At 32.6% G+C, this 19,970-nt stretch overlaps 2 protein-coding genes across 3 annotated transcripts; one reads left to right on the forward strand and one right to left on the reverse strand.

Moving 5' to 3' along the window:
• Window positions 1-10,146: 10,146 nt before the first annotated feature.
• Window positions 10,147-18,663, forward strand: LOC126703206 (putative phospholipid-transporting ATPase 9). 2 transcript variants are annotated; one of them, XM_050402162.1, is made up of 12 exons: window positions 10,147-10,373; window positions 11,084-11,654; window positions 12,221-13,572; window positions 13,774-13,884; window positions 14,400-14,676; window positions 15,004-15,092; window positions 15,211-15,319; window positions 16,296-16,505; window positions 16,953-17,078; window positions 17,182-17,280; window positions 17,372-17,563; window positions 17,686-18,663. In XM_050402162.1, exons 2-12 carry the CDS (start codon window positions 11,262-11,264, stop codon window positions 18,313-18,315), a joined length of 3,588 nt encoding a protein of 1,195 aa, XP_050258119.1. In that variant the 5' UTR covers window positions 10,147-10,373; window positions 11,084-11,261; the 3' UTR covers window positions 18,316-18,663. The 2 variants fall into 2 exon arrangements, with proteins under 2 accessions (XP_050258119.1, XP_050258118.1); XM_050402161.1 differs by lacking the exon at window positions 10,147-10,373 and having other exon boundaries at window positions 10,542-11,654.
• Window positions 18,664-19,199: 536 nt separating this feature from the next.
• Window positions 19,200-19,970, reverse strand: LOC126704097 (transcription elongation factor TFIIS-like). The gene has a single exon (XM_050403129.1). It carries the CDS (start codon window positions 19,968-19,970, stop codon window positions 19,200-19,202), a length of 771 nt encoding a protein of 256 aa, XP_050259086.1.

A 19,970-nucleotide genomic window follows, 5' to 3' on the forward strand; every position in this document is an offset into this window, starting at 1 on the left:
TCATTTTTTTAATTAATTAGTAATACTGATCTCAATAGACGCATTCAGTGACGCATGTATGTTTCCACCGAAAGCTTCCGTTGCATAAGCAGCAAATAAGGATGCATGTTTATTATTCTACTTTGAAAGTGACTTTTTTTTTTTTTTAATAATGTTGTAGTTACAAACTATTTTACAACATTTTTACAAATTATTGATGTGGTAAATTTTTATTAATTTTAATATGGGTCTACTATTAACATCACATTTATGTTTATCAATGATTATTTGAAAATTACTAAATTCATATCAACAGTTTGTAAAAATATTGTAAAATAGTTTGTGCCTATAATATTATTTTTTTTTCTAGAGTATTTGGTAATGGAAAAATTTAGGAAAATTTTGATGTTCTTTTTATGGAAAGTATATAATTTTTTTCAAAAAGATTATTTTTATTTTTATTTTTATTTTCTCATAAAAAGTTGAAAACACCTGGAAGTACCAACCAGTTAAGGCTGTTAAGTTATAAGACTCTTAGAGGTTAAGCTATAAGACTCTTAGAGGTTAATCAATACTAATACTTTTAAGATGAGTATGTAATTATTGAATTATTAAAAAGAAAGAGTATTTATTTTGAGAAAACTTTGTGACCAACTCACCAACACTTACAGATGTGTCATTATTCACTCCTTCATTATTAGGGTTTTGTCTCAAAATTGAATTAATCATAATTAAAAACTTAAAGCTGAACCAAAGACAAAGAGACGTACTACACAAGTAACACAACTATACAAGTATAGATAACATGATTATGACAATCTCAGTTCTTATGAAGAACAACACACACACACACACACCAATAATGGACCATTATTATTGTATAATCCCTAGATAATATCTCTATGACAGTCAATTGATGCAAATTAACAAAACTTAAAACTTGTTAAATCCATCAACCCCACGCAACTCGCAGCCCACTAATTAACCGGTATGGCATACCTATCTCCCTAATAAATATTTATGGTTGAAAATGAAAGCTCTCATTTTAAAAGAATAGATTCATCAGTTTTGTTAGCATGGTCTAATCCAAATTAAAATAATAATTATCTCCATCAGGGTATCATATTTTTTTAACAAATTATGCAGGGTTTGTTAAGATAAATTGCAAATGTGAATATATATATATATATTTCTTTTTGGTTAGTGAGTTTTTATCAGAAATTCAATAGGAGCACGAAAAGTTCATTGCGTGTAAAACAGGAAAACATGGACAAAACTTGATGACTGATAGTATAATTAAATTGACAAAGCTTGACTGAATCAAGCAAGCATGAATGCTTCTTTAATTTATAATTAATTTAAAATACTATTCATCTTTCTCTACTAGTGGCGGTTCCAGAAATTTTGTCCAGAGCAATTATTAAAGAACTTAATTTATACAAAATATAATAAAAAAAACTTCATATATTGACAAAAAAAAAAAAAAAAAGCAAATACATAAAATTTTACAATTTCCTTTTACGAGTTTTCATATTTTAAAATCATGGCATGATAGTTTCATTATCAATACAAGTTACATCTCCTTCAAATTTTAGTTGAATTAATAAATTTTTTCTTGGACCTTTTCTTTTTATTTGAAAGGATCTAATATATTGTTAAGGGGATGAAAGTTTAATTTTATTGTGCCTAAACAAATCTAGGATGGTCTTGTGACTATCGTGCCTTCAACGTGGAGTCGCCCCTACTCTATATGCATGAACTATCACCGCCACCAAATATGGGTCTTGTAATCTATTTTAGAAGAAAAATATATTCCAAGTATTTTCATGGACACGATTTCACATAATAGATTGGTGGGCAAAATGGTGAAGTTAGTGTCAAAACAAATACGTTTTGTTCATGCCCCAGTTTTATTATCATGCATACAGACCAACATTGAGTTGACATATGCCGTCTTTATAATTATTAAAATCTAGATTAGGAATTAGTTGTGATTATGCAACAAACTTAATTACTTATCACCAAAAAAAAAAAAAAAAATTGGAGCTCTTGGATTTGATCCATTTATATTATAGATGTTAAGACTTTCGTAGATAAGAATTAATTTTTCGTTTGACCACAATTTTATTTAGGCTGCGAAAATTATTAAACTCATTAAAAATGAGAAAAAGAAAAAAGAACAAAATCAATACCCAGTTTTATGTTGTTGAATTTTAAACTAAGGACTTGAGTGACTGAGTCTTGAAATGATTTGGTTGAATTCCACCATATTAATTATTATGCTAAAAAAGAACATTCGGGCGAGAGCCCCATGAATTTGGCTATGTCAACGTCGCAAACCAAGGAAGCCCAGCCAGCCAACCAAAGACCAAAATTTCAAAGCCACCTTGAATCGTTCAATTTGACATTTCTTCTTTCCTGTGTGCGAGGTCTTCTTTTCTTTGTTCTTTCTGGGATAAATTTTTGATTCTTCCAACAAATCAATTAGGAAAAATAAGTTTTACCTACTACCAGATTATAAGAAAAAGTGAAAAAAAATTTCTTACAAAAGAATTTTACAGCATTTTTGTACTAAATAATGTAAAGGCTTTCTTCACTTTTGCTTTCGTTTTCATATTGGCCTTATCATCAATTTTTGTTGGTAAATTGATCATTAAGTGTCAAATAAGTGTCATCTCATGCACTTCTAAATAAAAGTATAGTCCCATATGATGCTTAAAGAGAAAAAAAGGTGTAGTATCATATATTAAGACATGTCACCCATATAATGCAAAATGTCATTGGATTACTAACGGAAAGAGATAGTAGTATCAATATAGAAAAATGAATCAAATATGGAAGGCCAGAATAAAATTTTGAAGTATAAAGAGGAAAAATGAAAATAACACCATACTTTAAGAATCAAAGTATACTTTAATCTAATAAAAACAATCATTTTAATTGTTATGGGGGACCATGGAAAATGAATATATATATATATATATATTTTGTAGATGCAGTATTTGATGATATAGTCCAGCTAAAATGATGTTATATATCATTTTGTAGTTCGAATTCTATCTCTACTTCCCCTCTTTTAGTGGATTTTAGTTAGTTCAACTGGTAAAATTTCTGATTGTTTGAATAAGAGATTTAGGGTTCAATTTTCGCCTACACCAAAAACCGATTAGTGTCCTGGTCTGATGATAAATAGCTATCATTAGGAGCGGACGTCATAGGTTAAAAAAAAAAAAAAATGGTACCCCTCTTTCACCACCTACCTATCAAATATTATTTATGACATGCATTCCATAATAATTAGCCTAAAACAAAACACTAATAATTCTTTTTATTTTTGGTAGGTAGAACTCAAACTTTAATTATTTGTTTGGAGGGTAAAAGACTTCAATTAAACTAATTGGCATCTACCTATTATTCTGAATAAGTATACCAAAAAAGAAAAAGAAAAAAAGAAACGTATACCACTACCAACCACATCTATAATATCCAAAAAAGAAAAAAACAGTATTTGCAATCTCACAGGCGCAGTCTTGATCGATCCTCTATTTAATATCGGACTCGGTAACCTACCCTTCCTGTCTTTCCAATCTTACTTACTATGTTGAGATTGTGACACTGACTTGTGTCGATAAAGTCCTTTTTCACCTTCTCTTCTTGAAATTGTGAATGCTTAAGTCCTCATTCTATTGACCAAGCCACCATTTCAATGCCTTTTGCTCCGATTCTTTTTATTGCTAGTGGTAAATACCAAGTAAGGATTACGATAGCAAAATTTTAACTAATCAAAAAAAGAAAAAAAAGAAAAAATGAGTCCGGTTAATATATGCCATTTTTAGGACATATATTAATCATCTATTTTAGGAAACGTTTTTCTGAAAAATGAAAAAAAAGTATCATTTTTACATTTTTCTCAAAAAAAATTCCTAAACTCACTACAAAACGCGGGGGTCTTGGGCCGCGTTTTTTAAGCTGTGGCTATAAAAAACGCGGCCCAAGATGGACTGAAGCCGCGTTTCATAAAAACGGGGCCATAGACAGGTTCTTAGGCCGCGTTTTTTAAACGTGGCCATAGACGGGACCTTAGGCCGCGTTTTTTTGAGCTAAAAACGCGGCCTAAGGACCTCCGTGTTTTATTTTTGGCAAATTTTTTTTTTCTTTTCCTTAACTGTGGCCGCGTTTTAAAAATGAGGCCATAGACAGGATCTTAGGCCGCGTTTTTTAAACGTGGCCATAGAAGGGACCTTAGGCCGTGTTTTTTTGAGCGAAAAACGCGGCCTAAGGACCTCCGTGTTTTATTTTTGGCAAATTTTTTTTTTCTTTTCCTTAACTGTGGCCGCGTTTTAGAAGCGTGGCCATAGACGGGTTCTTAGGCCGCGTTTTTTTAGCTAAAAACGCGGCCTAAGGACCTCCGTACTTTATTTTTTGACAAACTTTTTTTTTTTTCTTTTCCTTAACTGGGGCCATTAAATAGGAATAGCACACCAAAAAGAAACCCAAAGCCACAAAACATTTCAACCCAGAGCCATTTCGGTAAAAAAAAAAAAAAAAAAAAAAACACAAACCACAAACACCGTCGCCATTGAGCTCAGCCGTCGCCGATGAAGCTCAACGGCGACGCCGAGACTCCAACCCACACCGAGCGTCGCGATCGACGCCGGTCGCCAGCGCTGACGCAGCGTCGCGATCTGCGTCGATCGCGACACCGGGCCGCCGTGTCTCCTCCACAAATCCATTAGGGGAAGTGGGTCTTTCTTGTGGGCTGTTCCACTCGTCGTTGCTCTTGGTGGGGTTCATTCTGTTGCTCTCACCTCCCTTGGAGAGGTCTTCACTTGGTGTGTACAGATAAAAAAAATACCCTTTTGCTTAGAATTACTGTTTGGCATTTCTGTTCTGATTTTATTGGTGGTTGATTAATTTTGAAATTTTCTGGGTTTTTGTTTGAATTTGAATTTGCTGGGTTTGTATTTTTGTTTTGAATTTCTTTATTTATTTAAAATTGAAATTTTAAAGTTTGAAAGTATTAATTTTAAAAATTTTAATTTTAATTTAAAAAAAAAACTTTTGATTACCGAAAATTAATTTTTGGTAATCAAAGGTTTTTTTTTTTTAAAAAAATTTAAGGGTATATAGCCGCGTTTTAAACGTGGCCTAAGGTTAAACCTTGGGCCGCGTTTAAAACGCAGCCCAAGATCACAACCTTGGGCCGCGGTTAAAAAGTGTGGCCATAGGACCGTGAGTCCTATAGTCACAGGTTTTAGGCCACACTAGAAAGCGTGGCCTAAAAAAACGCGGCTATAGGCTATAGCCACGTTTTTTTGACATATAGCCACGTTTTAATAAACTAGTACTAGTTTATTAATAGATACCTTAAGGGCATACAATAGTAAAACCCAAGAAATATAAGGAAAGCAAAGAAAAAGTGTGAATATATATACAAGCCAGAATCAGAATTTTTTATTTGGAAGGGCTGAGTTGCGATACTAACATTTTAGTTATGATAATCTTGAGAGTTTTAAAAAGTAGCAAATTAAACCTCCAACACAATAGGTTGAAGTTTAATATGTTACCTTTTGAAATCTCGGGATTTAATTTGTTATTTTTGAAACTATAGGGTATGCATTGTTACTTTTTGGAACACCAATGTTTAATTTATTAGTTTTGAAATGATATGGTTCAATTTGTTACACCTCTTAACTTATAGAGTGTAAAACATATTTCTTTTAAGAACATCATTGCACTAACTCAAATATTTAGTGGGACCAACTCTAAAAAAAAAAAAAAAAAAAAAAAAAAAAAAAAAAAAAGAGAAAAAAAAGGATCAAGAAGAAGAATAAGGATCAAGAAGAAACACGTCGATGAATCCATTCTACTTGATAAAATGGTTTTGGTTTTTCTGCATGCTTACCATATTGTGCATTTTTATGCAAGAGTAAAAGTGAGGGAAAAAAAGTTAGGTAAAACAATGTTTGTTGATAGGCAGAAGATGGAAAGAAAAAGTCGGTGTTGGATCTCCAAACCTTGACTTGAAGTCTAGATCAACTATACGCAGGCTTTGTTGTTTTTAAAATTCAAGTAAAAGAGGGATATGAAAGTGCAGCACATAAGTATAAATCTCAATTTTAAGGGATTTCTTTAGTAGTTCTTAAACTCTCATGAGATCAACCGAATTCTGATTTTAAAACTTGAAAGCCAATATTTTTGAACCACTCCAAAGTCCAGAGTAAGAAATCTTTCCTATAATTAGCAATTATCTTGTGTGTATGAGACAAGGAACTACACATCCATATTTGAGTCTTGAAATAATTGCACCATACAATCACTACATTGGTGTGAGAAGTAAAAGTTAAAAAATGTAAAAAAAAAAAAAAAAAAGTAAAATGTTGAGAGGTTAAAAAAATTTCTGATCCCAAGACCTGAGATGAAAAGTAATATATATATATATATATATATATTTTTTTTTTTAAATCTAAATCATTTGTTTACTATTGACCATTGCAATAACCCTAGTTATTGCAACAAATTTGGATTTCACACACTCAAAAAGTAATCCAGTGCTAAAAGAGTTTTGGACAACTACATTAAAAAGACTCAAATATATCCTTAAAAAAAAATTTATAGATTGGCACTAAAGAGTAAAGAGTATTAACATTATGGACTTAATTATGACAATGATATATTTTCATGACATGAAAACGTAAGATGGAGCAAGTCTTGGTCCACCAGACAATTAGTGTCAGAATGTGTGCCACGTGTTCATACTCTATGCGTTTGGATAATTAATTAGCTTTTCAAAAAAAAAAAAAAAAATTCTTATTTGTTAAAAATTGATAAAAGTACTATTTTTTTTAAAAAAAACTTGAGTTTTTTTCCCCCATAATTTAATTGTGAATAACAAGTAACTGAGAGTGTTCAAATTTTTTTCTCATAAAAATAACTAGATAAGTGAGTAATGCTATTGAAATACAAAACTCCCCATGTCTTTTATCTTTTGGCTAATTAAAATCACAACAGGGTCAACCTTAGGCTTAGACCATTTAGACCATGGTCTAGGGCTCCCTATCTCTAAGTTGTTGAGAGTGGGGCGCAATAAATGGTTCTTTAAAAAAAAAAAAAAAAAAAAATTTGAGCCTTACATTTTTACTCCCACCTTAAGAAGACCCAAAGAATTGAAAGAGGTTAAAAGAGTAATAATAAAGCCACAAAATATTTTATAACAATTTTACAAATTATTGATATGACAAGTTCTTATTACTAACATCATTTTTTTTATTTACTAATAACTATTCACTATATCAGCAATTTGTAAAATAGTTTGTAGTTTTAGTATTTTCTGAAGTTAAAAATACTACAAATTTGATTATATAGATCTTATAAATTAATCTGTCGCCAATTAAAAGAAGTAATTCAAAAAATCATTTATTATATTATTGAAGTGCCACTAATCACTAGTTGTAGCTCTGTGCATATGCATGAGTAAAAACAATTACAATTATATGATTCAAATTATAACTTTTTTTAAGAAGAGATTCAAATTATACATGGTATTAACTTACACTTTTTTTAAACTATACATTTTTAAAATACGTAATGATTTCTCATTTTATATATATATGAGCAAGATTTATGTATAGTACTTAGATATTGTTTTTTAGGTTTCTTTCTTAAAATTCTGCTACGTGGCTTTTTTCTAATAGATGGAAGTGTATTTTTTAAGTTAAGTAGCTATATGATAGAATTTTAAGAGAGGAACCTAAGGAACAGAACCTAAGGTACTGTATATAAGTTTTGTCTTATATATATATATGAGATGGGTTCAAGTTATACCTGGTATAACTCTTGTAAAGTTACACATTTTTTACTCCATAAATTCATAAGAGATCTAACAGCTAAAAAAATTATCATTAAATGCTATTGGTTTTCATCTCATTCATAATTAATACTAACATTTTCTCTCTCTCCTTGTATTAATTTGAACCAATTTCAAACGTGGGGTTAAAAATGGGGAAGCAGCACTGTTTTCTTTAAAGTGTCTTCTTCTTCTTCAAAGTAATAATTGCTGGATCAAGAAAAATCTCTCCCTCTCTTGTAGACACAAAGAGTTACATCCACGCAATATGCACATACAAGTGGGATCATAACAGTTAACACAAACACAAAATAAAATATACTTAGGACCACCAAGCTTTATATCCTTATATTGGATTTGGAGGATGTGATATAGATTTGATATAGGACCACCATGAATCTACGGTGTAAAAAATGTGTAACTTTATAAGAGTTACACAAGGTGTAACTTTACAAAAGTTACCACCAAGTGTAACTTGAACCTATCTCTCTCTCTCTCTCTGTCTATATATATATATATATATATATATATATGGATGGTTTAAAATTTAATTGAATTTAGATTCTTTGATTTTTGCACCCAATAATTCACTTGTTACAAAAATTAAAAATTAGATGGGACATATGACGCAAAATTGAAAATCCAATTGAAATATATATATATATATATATATATAGATTCGTTACAATGTGTAACATTTTTGTAGTAATTTTAGCATTTTTCATTCATTTTTGGTGATTTGGTTGGATTGCTATTAATCCATAATAATGCTATTTTTATTTTTTATTTTTTTGAGAATAAACAATATATTAAATGAATGTTGTAATATTTTTTTCCTGGTTGGTAACACATTAGTTGTAAGACTTATATAATGAAATTTGTAGTAACCCTTTCATTGCTTGAGAGAATTAGTCAGATTAAAACGTAAGAATTATAGATATAAATAAAATAATTATTAGATAAACATTACCTAAATTATGGATAGTAAACTTTATTTTTTGAGAAGAGGGTAAATAAACTAAATATTATATAAGAGTTTTTTTTTTTTTTTGCTGAAATATTATATAAGAGTTATTTAAATATAAAAAGGCCCATTAAAGTTATCACCTCAGTCCTCAAATTGTATTCCACCGGCTCTGGAATCTGAATCAATATAAAGTAAATGCTTTAATATCATACAATGTGAAATAATAATAATAAGATCCTGGTTCAAACTTGGCCTTGTATTCTTCTCATAAAAAAACTTGGCTTTGTATCCCCCAATAGATGAAATCTAGATGAACTAAAATATACATGTCTGAAGCTAAATCAGATTAATTTTAACGAACAACTAGAAAAGTAATTTCCTATCTGTTGGTCCATATTTCAAACTGAAACTTCAAAGTTAAACAAAGTTCGGCGTACCCAAAATTTGACACCAATCTTTGATTTGTCCGGAGTTTTCACAAACATGGTTGAGTTTATCAACATTTCATGAGTAAATTCTTACAATGCAACTCGGATGTTTCATTCTTTGACTAAAAAAGGGAAAGATCACTTTTTGCGAAATGAGTTAAGCTAGCAAATTTGGTAAATATTTTGAACCCATAAAAATCAAAGTCAAGATTTGGAGATCCAACACAAATTTTGACAAGTTCAATTTGATACACCTCCTAAATTACGATATTTAAAAACATAATTTACCCTTTTATTTTATACCCTCTTAACATTTTCTTCTCCTAATTTTCTATATTTCCTAGTAATGAAAGTCTTATAATAATAAAATGTTGTTTTCATTTAAAAAAAAAAAAAAAAAAACCAAAGTGTGTTTCATCTAAAAAAGATAATATATATATATATATATATATATATAAAATGCTTACATAAGCTATGTACATGCAAATGCAGTACGATACTACGATCTATCCAAATTTCAGTATCTTATTACATATAATATGTAGATAACATTTTTTTTGCTAAACATATAATATAGATAACTAGATAAAAAGAAAAAGAAAAAAAAAGAGATACTACTATTGCTTGACTTTTTGTCAGATAGTGACTGCAAGTGGAATACCATACTTCTCAAATGCAAGAAAATTATCAGATATGGCCAAAATTGTAGCATCAGCAGAGCTCTCATCATGGGAAAAAATATCCAAGAACTTATTTTTATCTATAAAATTAAAATAGCAGAAGCACCCTTGTTGTTAAAGATACCCTATTAACAATTAAGCCATTAAACAAACAATTAAAGCATGTGAAGAGTCTTGTTTGACCCTTCTTCCACGCACTCGATCTCTACCTTTACTTAATTAATCAGAGAGTAATTTTTTTATTCTCTTTGGAATAAACTCTCTCATAACTGTCATTTAAATCTACTACACGTCAATGTCTTTCTCTGACATAACTTTGTTTCACAATTAGCACCACCTATATTCAGTTCAATTATTATTCATGTGAATATTCAGGAGTTATAGACACAGAAAATCAGTCCCAGAATGCCAGCTAGCTATGTAGTATTTTTCTGACTTGTTCTTGTTCATGCAAGATTGCACTTTCTATCTGGGTAATCATTCTATTATTCCTTGCTTCTTCATACAGCTTTTTCATTGACCTTCTAGAAAGACTTGGCCAGCACTCCAAATTCCTTTTTAGTATTTGATTAATATAGCAGTCCACACGTATATTATTTATTACCATATAAGTTTTTACCAGTTGATGAAAAGCTTGTTGGAAGTTTCCAAGTTTATTTTGAATTGGGTTGGTTTAGTTTTTGTCTTTCTATTTTGTTTTTGTTTTTCTTTTTTAAAGAAAAAATAGTTATTGACGAAGTAGTTGAGTACTGTACACTAGGATCAGATGAAGGAGAGCCATAACACGTTTAAAGTCTGTTGCCGGCTTGCCGCTACCTAAAAGTCAAAGTTGGGTAGTAGTCTTGACTTAGCTTTTAACCCTCAGAAAGACCAAAATGAGTGCAAAACAGATTGCTCTGTCCTAGTCCTGTTTCATTTTATCTCCAGATATAGTTACCAAAAAATAGAATCACCAAATATAAACTGGGATTGGTTCTGATATTTCATTAGCAGTTTGAGATTTAAGTTTCTTAAGTCTGGGAATTTTACTTCAACACATATACATTTTGGCTTCAATATATTTTTTTTTTTGAAAGTTAGTTAAAATTTTTGGGTTGGTTCACCTTGGTCTTTCTGAATTTGGTAGCTGAAATTTCTGTGCTTCTTTTTATAATTTTGTCTTCTGGGGGATTGAGTTCTGCAGGGGTGCCTTTCTAGATTTGTTCTTTTCAAAGCTGGTCTTTGTGAATCTGACTCTAAAGGCTGTTGGGTATAGGAGCTTATTTCTGAAAAGATTCTCAGCAATAATTTCAGTTGGTGTGTCAAAGTAGATCCATTTATTGTGTTTGAAGCATTTAAGTTAGAGGTGATAGTTGCAGAAAATGGCTGGTGGTAGAAGAAAGAAGCAGCACTTTAGCAGAATCCATGCCTTTTCATGTGGAAAAGCATCATTTAAAGGTGAACACTCACTGATTGGAGGTCCTGGCTTCTCAAGGGTTGTCTATTGCAATGAACCTGACTGCTTGGAGGCCAGTGTCCTCAATTATGGCAGCAATTATGTCAGAACTAGCAAATATACCCTCATCACATTCTTTCCCAAAGCATTGTTTGAGCAATTCAGGCGGGTTGCAAATTTATATTTCCTCCTCTGTGCCATAATGTCATTCACACCACTCTCTCCATACTCGGCTGTTAGTAACGTTCTTCCTCTTGTTGTGGTGATTGGATTTACAATGGGGAAAGAGGTTCTGGAAGATTGGAGGCGAAAAAAGCAGGTAACCTTAAAACATCAATGCTATCTTGGATGCAACTTTCTGGTCATTTGTGTTCCTCAGATTTTAATCACAACCTGATTCATTGAATTATTTTTGGAAAAGTTTTAAATATTTGGTCCTGAAAAGTTGAAAAGAAGTTGCTGGGAATGTTATATTTGTTCTTTTAAAGGATATATCTTGAAAGAAGATCCATAGTCAAGGTTTGATTTGGATTATTTGGCTGTACAGCCTTTTTCTTGATGGAAAATTCATTGCTTTGTGACTGTTTATTTTGGTAACTTTACTTCAACAAAATGGGTTTTTGGAATCAGTGGATTTATTCTTGTTTGTCTCTACTTTGCTATGGAAAACTGATACCTGCAGTGCCAAATCAGATCTTTATTAAATTTTCTTTTTCCAATAAATTATAAGATTAGTATTTTGTCTTCATTTCAAAAATAGAAGTTGGTGTTAGAAATCCCTTTCATTCTCTTGCTTCTTTTAATTTCTGATATTCTGATTTTTCTATGCTATTTTATGATATTTCCTTTCTGGGTTCATAATCTGGTCTACAATAATGTTGTCAGGATATTGAGGTGAACAACAGAAAGGTTAAAGTGCATCGTGGTGATGGTGAATTCGATAATGCTAAATGGACGGATTTGAAAGTTGGAGATATAGTGAAGGTGGAAAAGGATGAATTTTTTCCTGCTGATCTCATCTTATTTTCTTCAAGTTATGAGGAAGCAGTTTGCTATGTTGAGACCATGAACCTAGATGGAGAAACCAATTTGAAACTGAAACAAGCATTGGATGCTACTTCAAACTTGCATGAAGACTCAAGCTTCCAAAATTTCAAGGCTATAATAAAATGTGAAGACCCAAATGCAAATTTGTACTCTTTTGTAGGTGGTTTCGAGCTTGAGGAACAACAATCCCCTCTTTCACCTCAGCAGCTACTGCTTAGGGGTTCAAAACTTCGAAACACAGATTTTATTTATGGGGCGGTAATCTTTACTGGTCATGATACAAAGGTTATGCAAAATTCTACTGCTCCTCGGTCCAAGAGAAGCAAAATTGAGAAAAGGATGGATAAGATTGTCTACTTTTTGTTTTTTATCCTAGTGTTGATGTCTTTTATTGGGTCAATTTTTTTTGGGATTTCAACTAGTGAGGACCTGGAAGATGGAAGGATGACAAGATGGTACCTTAGACCAGATGACACTACAATATACTATAATCCAAAGAAAGCACCAGCAGCAGCAATTTTGCACTTCTTGACTGCCCTTATGTTGTATAGTTACCTGATTCCCATTTCCTTATATGTTTCAATAGAAATAGTCAAAGTTCTTCAAAGTACTTTTATCAATCATGATCTGCAAATGTACTATGAAGAAGGTGACAAGCCAGCAAATGCCCGTACCTCAAATTTGAATGAAGAGCTTGGCCAAGTTGACACTATACTTTCTGATAAGACAGGAACTTTGACTTCAAACTCAATGGAATTTATTAAGTGTTCTATTGGTGGGACTAGTTATGGGCGTGGAATTACAGAAGTTGAGAGAGCTCTGTCTTGGAGAAAAGGGTCAGCTTTTTCACAAGAGGTGGCAGATGAAGAGCATCAGGTTGAGGATTGGACTAAAGCAAGGCCATCCATTAAGGGGTTTAACTTTATAGATGAAAGGATCACTAATGGTAATTGGGTTAATGAACCTCGCGCTGATGTAATCCAGAAATTCCTACGGTTACTGGCCATCTGCCATACGGCATTACCTGAAGTTGATGAAGAAACAGGAAGAATTTCTTATGAAGCTGAATCACCAGACGAGGCTGCTTTTGTGATTGCTGCAAGAGAGCTGGGGTTTGAATTTTACGAGAGGACTCAAACGAGCATTTCACTGCACGAATTGGATCCCATATCTGGCAGGAAAGTTGAAAGGTCAGTCTCTTGCATTTAGATGTCCTCTATAGTTTGAATTTTATTTTGGTAGGCAATCCTGTCCTCCTATGACGCACATTTTGGTCCAGCAATTCAATTTTAGCTGTTATTAGCATGATGATATCTCTGATATCTTATGCTAAGATAGTACTACAACTTGTCAGAGGTATATGGCTTAAAGGGCATATTTTATTCTCACAGATCATATAAACTTTTGAACATCTTGGAGTTTAGCAGCTCAAGAAAGCGGATGTCTGTGATTCTGAGAAGTGAGGAGGGAAAGCTACTACTACTTTGTAAAGGCGCTGACAGGTTCGTAACATCACTTGAAAGTTTATGATATTATTTGAAGTTATATGATCTTTCAACTCTTTTATAAAGAGCTATTAATCCTGCAAGAGATTGGTCAACAAAGTGAATCTTGTATATATGTTGTGTCAATACAGTATTACTTGCAGAATCCTTTTTTGAAGTTACCGGTACTCAGTGACTCTTAAACCTACAACCTTATCCTCCACTCTATTTTTGTGGGGGAGGGAGTGTCATTTGAGCCAAAGCTAATTGGCAGTAGACAATGGCAATAGATGGTAAAGTAGCCCCCCTCCCCAAAAAACCCCACCAAAATGAAAAAGGGATGCAATTCCCATCATAACTAAGGGATGGCTAGCTCAATTTGATTACATGATGCTGCGCAGTTGTACCCCACAATTTTCAATTCCTAAATAAGTCTGAAAAAAATATTGTGAGGCTAATTTCATTTTACTTAGTGCTCCTTTTTTTATTTGAACTTCAACACATTATATAATTTTAGTTTGTTTCCCATGCAGTGTCATGTTTGAAAGACTTGAGAAGAATGGAAGGGAATTTGAAGAGCAGACTAAGGAGCACGTTAATGAGTATGCTGATGCTGGTTTGAGGACATTGTTACTTGCATATCGTGAACTGGATGAGGAAGAATACAATGAATTCAATGTGGAATTTACTGAGGCCAAGAACTCGTTGAGCGCAGATCGTGAGGAAATGATTGAGGAAGTGGCTGAAAAGATTGAGAGGGATTTGATTCTTCTTGGTGCAACTGCAGTTGAAGACAAGCTTCAAAATGGGGTAGGTTTAAGTCATTAAAGCAATGAAGAGACTAAAAACCCACTGGAAAATAACTCACTACCTATAATTTTGTAGGAAATTTTACTCAATTTTGGTGTTTTTAGTGGAAAAAAAATTGGTTCATCAGCAAAAACTAGTGCAGAGAAGTCAAAATATTCTTCTAATTTTTTAATCCTAAAAGTTGATAGATTGAGCTATGAAATAAACTTATTTCAAATGCTTAAACTCAATGTGATTGCTATTCTTAACACAATAAATTGTTCATTTTCATGGCATGTTAAATGTTCTTGAATTGAGATTAAATATTACTTTGTTGGTGTTGGATAGGTTCCTGAGTGCATTGACAAGCTTGCACAGGCTGGAATCAAGATATGGGTTTTGACTGGAGATAAAATGGAGACTGCAATCAATATTGGGTATGTTTAGTGAATGCCTTTGAGCATCAGTGGATGTTGAGATAAACAAACATTTCTGACTTTAAAAAAAAAAAAAAAAAAAAATTAGTCATTTAATTTTTATCTTTTACTTTTGCAGCTTTGCTTGTAGTTTGCTAAGACAAGGAATGAAGCAAATTGTAATCAGCTCAGAGACACCAGAAAGCAAAGCGCTGGAGAAAGTTGGGGACAAGTCTGCTATTGCTGTGGTAAACCTGATTTTATATGCTGTTATATCTATTTATATTTTTATTATGTATATTTATATTTTATTTTTGTAAATTATATATTTGTTTTAATATAAACCAATATATTTTTATTCTATTTATTTTATTGAGTCCATTAATAACATAATATGAATGTGACTTCTATTACCTTCTTTGATCTATAGGAGAATGTAAAAAAATTATTTGCATATCTAGAGTTGTATTTTTCTTCTTTATATTTATTGTGTCTTTTATTTTTATTTTTATATAGTTACTATTTCCTTTTGTGTTGTTCAGAGTTTATTAATTAATAGAGACAGGATGGTAGTAACAATTATATAAGAATGTAATGATAATGAGCTGATCATAATTCCTATATTATCTAGTACTTGCCATTTTCAAGTTCAATTATGATCGCAACCTATGAATAGTTCTGCAGAACATGTATCTTAAACCGTCTTTCTAGGTGGGATGCTTGTTTCCAAGAAAACCTGTTTGCATGATAAATGTAATAACTCTAATAATTTTAAGGAAAACCTGTTTATTATGAGCAATTCATGTTGTATAAAAACTCCAAAAACGTGATGTTTTCCTATGCAACGCATTTTCAAAATTACTGAAAAGTAGATCCAATGAATTCATGATGTTTTGGTGCAAGTTCTTCATTAATTTCCTTTTGATATTTGATAAAACATGGAAGAAACAAAATGAAATCTTATTAAATTTGAAGTTTGAGGAGTGATTATAAGACATTGAGTTATTTTCTTATCAATTCTCAGGAATTAAATAGCTTAGACATGGTTACTATTCTAGCACCAAAAAAGAAAAAGATAATACTTCTTTCTTGAATGCTCTATATCAGAGATCATCAGCCATATTACTAGATTTTTTTTGTTTGGTTTTATTTTTTGGTGGACTTCTTACCAATTCTTGGGCTATGAGTTGTGACTTATAAGGTTGACTGAATCTTGCTTCCTAGGCTTTTAAGGCAAATGTCCTCCGCCAAATTAATGAGGGGAAAAAATTGCTTACCACATCAAGTGAAAACTCAGAAGCATTAGCTTTGATCATTGATGGGAAGTCACTCTTTTGTGCTTTAGAGGATGATGTCAAGGACATTTTTCTAGAACTTGCACTTGGCTGTGCATCTGTTATTTGCTGTCGTTCTTCTCCCAAACAAAAAGCACTTGTAAGTTTTTCTTCTCTCTCTTTTATGTTTAGCAAACATTTGTTTATAAAATGTTGTATGGTGTCAATTTCATATATTTTATGGTATGGTTCGACAAACAGAAAGTATAATCAAAATCACAGCTAACCCAATTGAGTTGAGAATCATGGCTCATAATGCTCATTCCCTTACTATTGCACAGGATAGTCAAAGGCTGCCAAGAATACTAGATTTATTGGTTCTGCCCACCCATTGAGAGAAAAAAGGAAAAAAAGGGATTTCCCAATTATATTTATCTGACAATAATAATGAAAATATTTTATATCAATTGATTGACCTTGTTTATTATTCCACAAGTTAAATGTACAAATATGAATAAATGTAAAAGCACACAAACATTCTTGAAGGAATAGGTTTCTAGGGAAAATTTAGTCTGATAACCATTTAATATTTTACTTGATAATGCAGGTTACAAGACTGGTCAAAGTTAAAACAGGTACAACAACTCTAGCAATTGGTGATGGAGCAAATGATGTCGGAATGCTTCAAGAAGCAGACATTGGAATTGGTATCAGTGGTGTTGAGGGAATGCAGGTAAATGCAGAACGGACTACTGAAAGCTTATATTCTTCATCTGGGATTTTCACTAACATGGATTTTCAGTTGCACTTTTTGACACATACTTTACAAATTCCAGGCAGTCATGTCAAGTGACATTGCGATTGCTCAGTTCCGATATTTGGAGCGCTTGCTTCTTGTGCATGGACATTGGTGTTACAGAAGGATTTCGACAATGGTAACATATCATCTTGGAAATGTTAGAATTAATGTTGCACTAATAATCCAAAAAGGTTGATGATTGACATAATCCTTTTGCTGTTTGGCAGATATGCTATTTCTTTTACAAGAACATTGCTTTTGGCTTCACCCTCTTTTTCTTTGAGGCATATGCATCATTCTCAGGCCAAGTTGCATACAATGATTGGTATCTGTCACTATATAACGTCTTCTTCACATCACTTCCTGTGATAGCCTTAGGAGTGTTTGACCAGGATGTCACTGCAAAGCTTTGTCTCAAGGTAAATCCTATATGGTTTTTCTTTTGCCATTTAAAATTGATAAAATTTTATTGAAGCTTTTCAAATTTTGAATCCTAATAGTAAATGGTCTTGGGATGACATCTTGTTGCTAATCCTTACAGTTCCCTCTGCTGTACCAAGAAGGTGTACAAAATGCCCTATTTAGCTGGATTCGAATCCTTGGCTGGTCATTTAATGGGGTATTGAGTGCTACTTTGATCTTTTTCTTTTGCATCCGTGCAATGGAGCATCAGGCCTTTCGGAAAGGTGGTGAAGTTGTTGGTTTGGAAATCCTTGGAACCACTATGTACACATGTGTTGTGTGGGTGGTGAACTGTCAAATGGCACTATCCATCAACTATTTCACATATATACAACATCTCTTCATTTGGGGTGGCATTATATTCTGGTATATATTCCTTTTGGCATATGGAGCAATGGATCCCACCATATCAACAACTGCCTATCAGGTCTTTGTAGAAGCCTGTGCACCAGCCCCCTTCTTTTGGCTCCTCACTCTGTTTGTGCTAACCTCTTCTCTCATCCCATATTTCACTTATGCATCCATCCAACTGCGGTTTTTCCCCATGTATCATCAGATGATACAATGGATAAGAAATGATGGTCAATCAAACGATCCTGAATACTGTGATATGGTGCGGCAGAGATCATTAAGGCCTACAACAGTAGGATTTACAGCCCGTTTTGAGGCAACATCTAAGCGCTTTGAAGAGAAGCCTGAGGGTCATTGATGAAATTATTTTAATTTTTGTGAAAATTCTTAGCATAAGTTGGTGTAGATTAATTTGTTTCACAGACGAGTTTCTTTTCGATGTATATAAATCACGTGGAGATGGGTCTTTCAGTTGCACTGCTTGACAACAAATGTGTCAAAGATGATTATATCTAGTTAACTGATACACTCATGTCCTCCCAGTTTTTGGTTAGGAGATTTTGTTTCTGTAAGCTCCATAACTAAAATTTTGACCATATTTAATTTTATGGTCATTGTTGTAATATTAATGCATCATGACACAAATATATTTGATTCAAATCAGATTCTCTTTTCCATGTATAAGAATAATAGTGCCTTTTACCTCTGTCCTTGATGTACTTTGACAATCAGATGTTTAAAACTAAAATCTTAGGTAGGCTATTTGGCAGAGTTGTCAATACTAGTTTCACTTTTGCGCCTCCCTTTGGTATTGAAGTCAAATGGGTAGGCTTCCATTAATGTTATATTTTATTTAATAAATACAAATTTTTGGTTAATTTAAAGTACCATATGTATGTTTGTAAGGTTCAGATACAAAATGTGATATTGATTGATATACTAATATGATGAATCATAGTGCTGAACCCTATGAAATACCAAAGAGAAACTAATTAACCAGAAAAATAAAAATCCGAACAGTTTAATTAGAAATTTAGAACACCATATCAGAAGAGAAAATAAAAAAGAAAACTTTATATATGAGAAAGAAAATATTAACATATAAGACTAAAAACGTAGGTACATAAGCATATCACCAATCATTGTGAACAAATAATGGAGCTAATTCCTATTCCTAGACAAATAATCTTTTTCCAACAGTAGCGTTCCTCAGAATCAATTAATTCCAGAGGCCTAAGAAAGTTAGACCTTCCAGCGTTTGTTGCATTTGACACAAGTTACATATGTTGTCATGGGTTCATCGGCACTCCGGGTCTGCATTTGGTAATAAGTACACTTGCGCTCGCGACACCGGCTACACTGGAACATGTCAGTGGTGGCCTTTTCTTCCTCATCAGCATCATGCACACATCTTTTCAACCTTTTCAACTGTATCTGAATGTTCTCACTCTGCCTCTTGTGACTGGCCATCTCCTCGGCACTCATGGTTACAAGACTCTCCGGCTTGATCTCTCCAAGAAGCACCTTTCTCCTCAAATCTGGGTTCTTTGGGTCCTTCAGATTGAACAATATTGACTGATACTTTGTCTTCTTGATGGGATTAGACCACCCAATCCTTTCAAACATAACAGACTCTACTGTAGCAGCCAGTTGAACTGGGTCTATTGATGGTGATATTCTCTCATCAGTTTCAGAAGAAACTCTGGAAAAAGACTCTGTCAGCAGTTTCCTAACCCTCTCACGATAACCAGAGTTTTTGTTGATGGGCTTGGAATCTTGATGATTGTTCTTCAAAGCCTTAGTATTAGGAATACGAAACTTGATTATCAGCCTCTTTCTGTTTGGAACCCCAGAATCTTTTCCAAAGACACCGACTTTACTGTCATTGATAATGGGTACCTTGGAATATTGATGATCAAGAAAAGTCATACCCATAGCCATAGGTGTGGTTTCTGTTTCTGTTTCTGTTTCTGGCTTGGAAAGCCGAAACCTTAAAACCTTTGTCTCTGTCAT

Source organism: Quercus robur, chromosome 10 (genome assembly GCF_932294415.1).
Source record: "Quercus robur chromosome 10, dhQueRobu3.1, whole genome shotgun sequence".
NCBI classification, from domain to species: Eukaryota; Viridiplantae; Streptophyta; class Magnoliopsida; order Fagales; family Fagaceae; genus Quercus; species Quercus robur.

Coding starts and splice junctions, on each gene's coding strand:
- LOC126704097 (XM_050403129.1), bottom strand. CDS start 19,970: ATGACAGAGACAAAGGTTTTAAGGTTTCGGCTTTCCAAGCCAGAAACA.
- LOC126703206 (XM_050402162.1), top strand. CDS start 11,262: ATGGCTGGTGGTAGAAGAAAGAAGCAGCACTTTAGCAGAATCCATGCC. Junction 13,885..14,399: donor CTTTGTAAAGGCGCTGACAG/GTTCGTAACATC, acceptor TTTCCCATGCAG/TGTCATGTTTGAAAGACTTG. Junction 17,281..17,371: donor ACAGAAGGATTTCGACAATG/GTAACATATCAT, acceptor GCTGTTTGGCAG/ATATGCTATTTCTTTTACAA.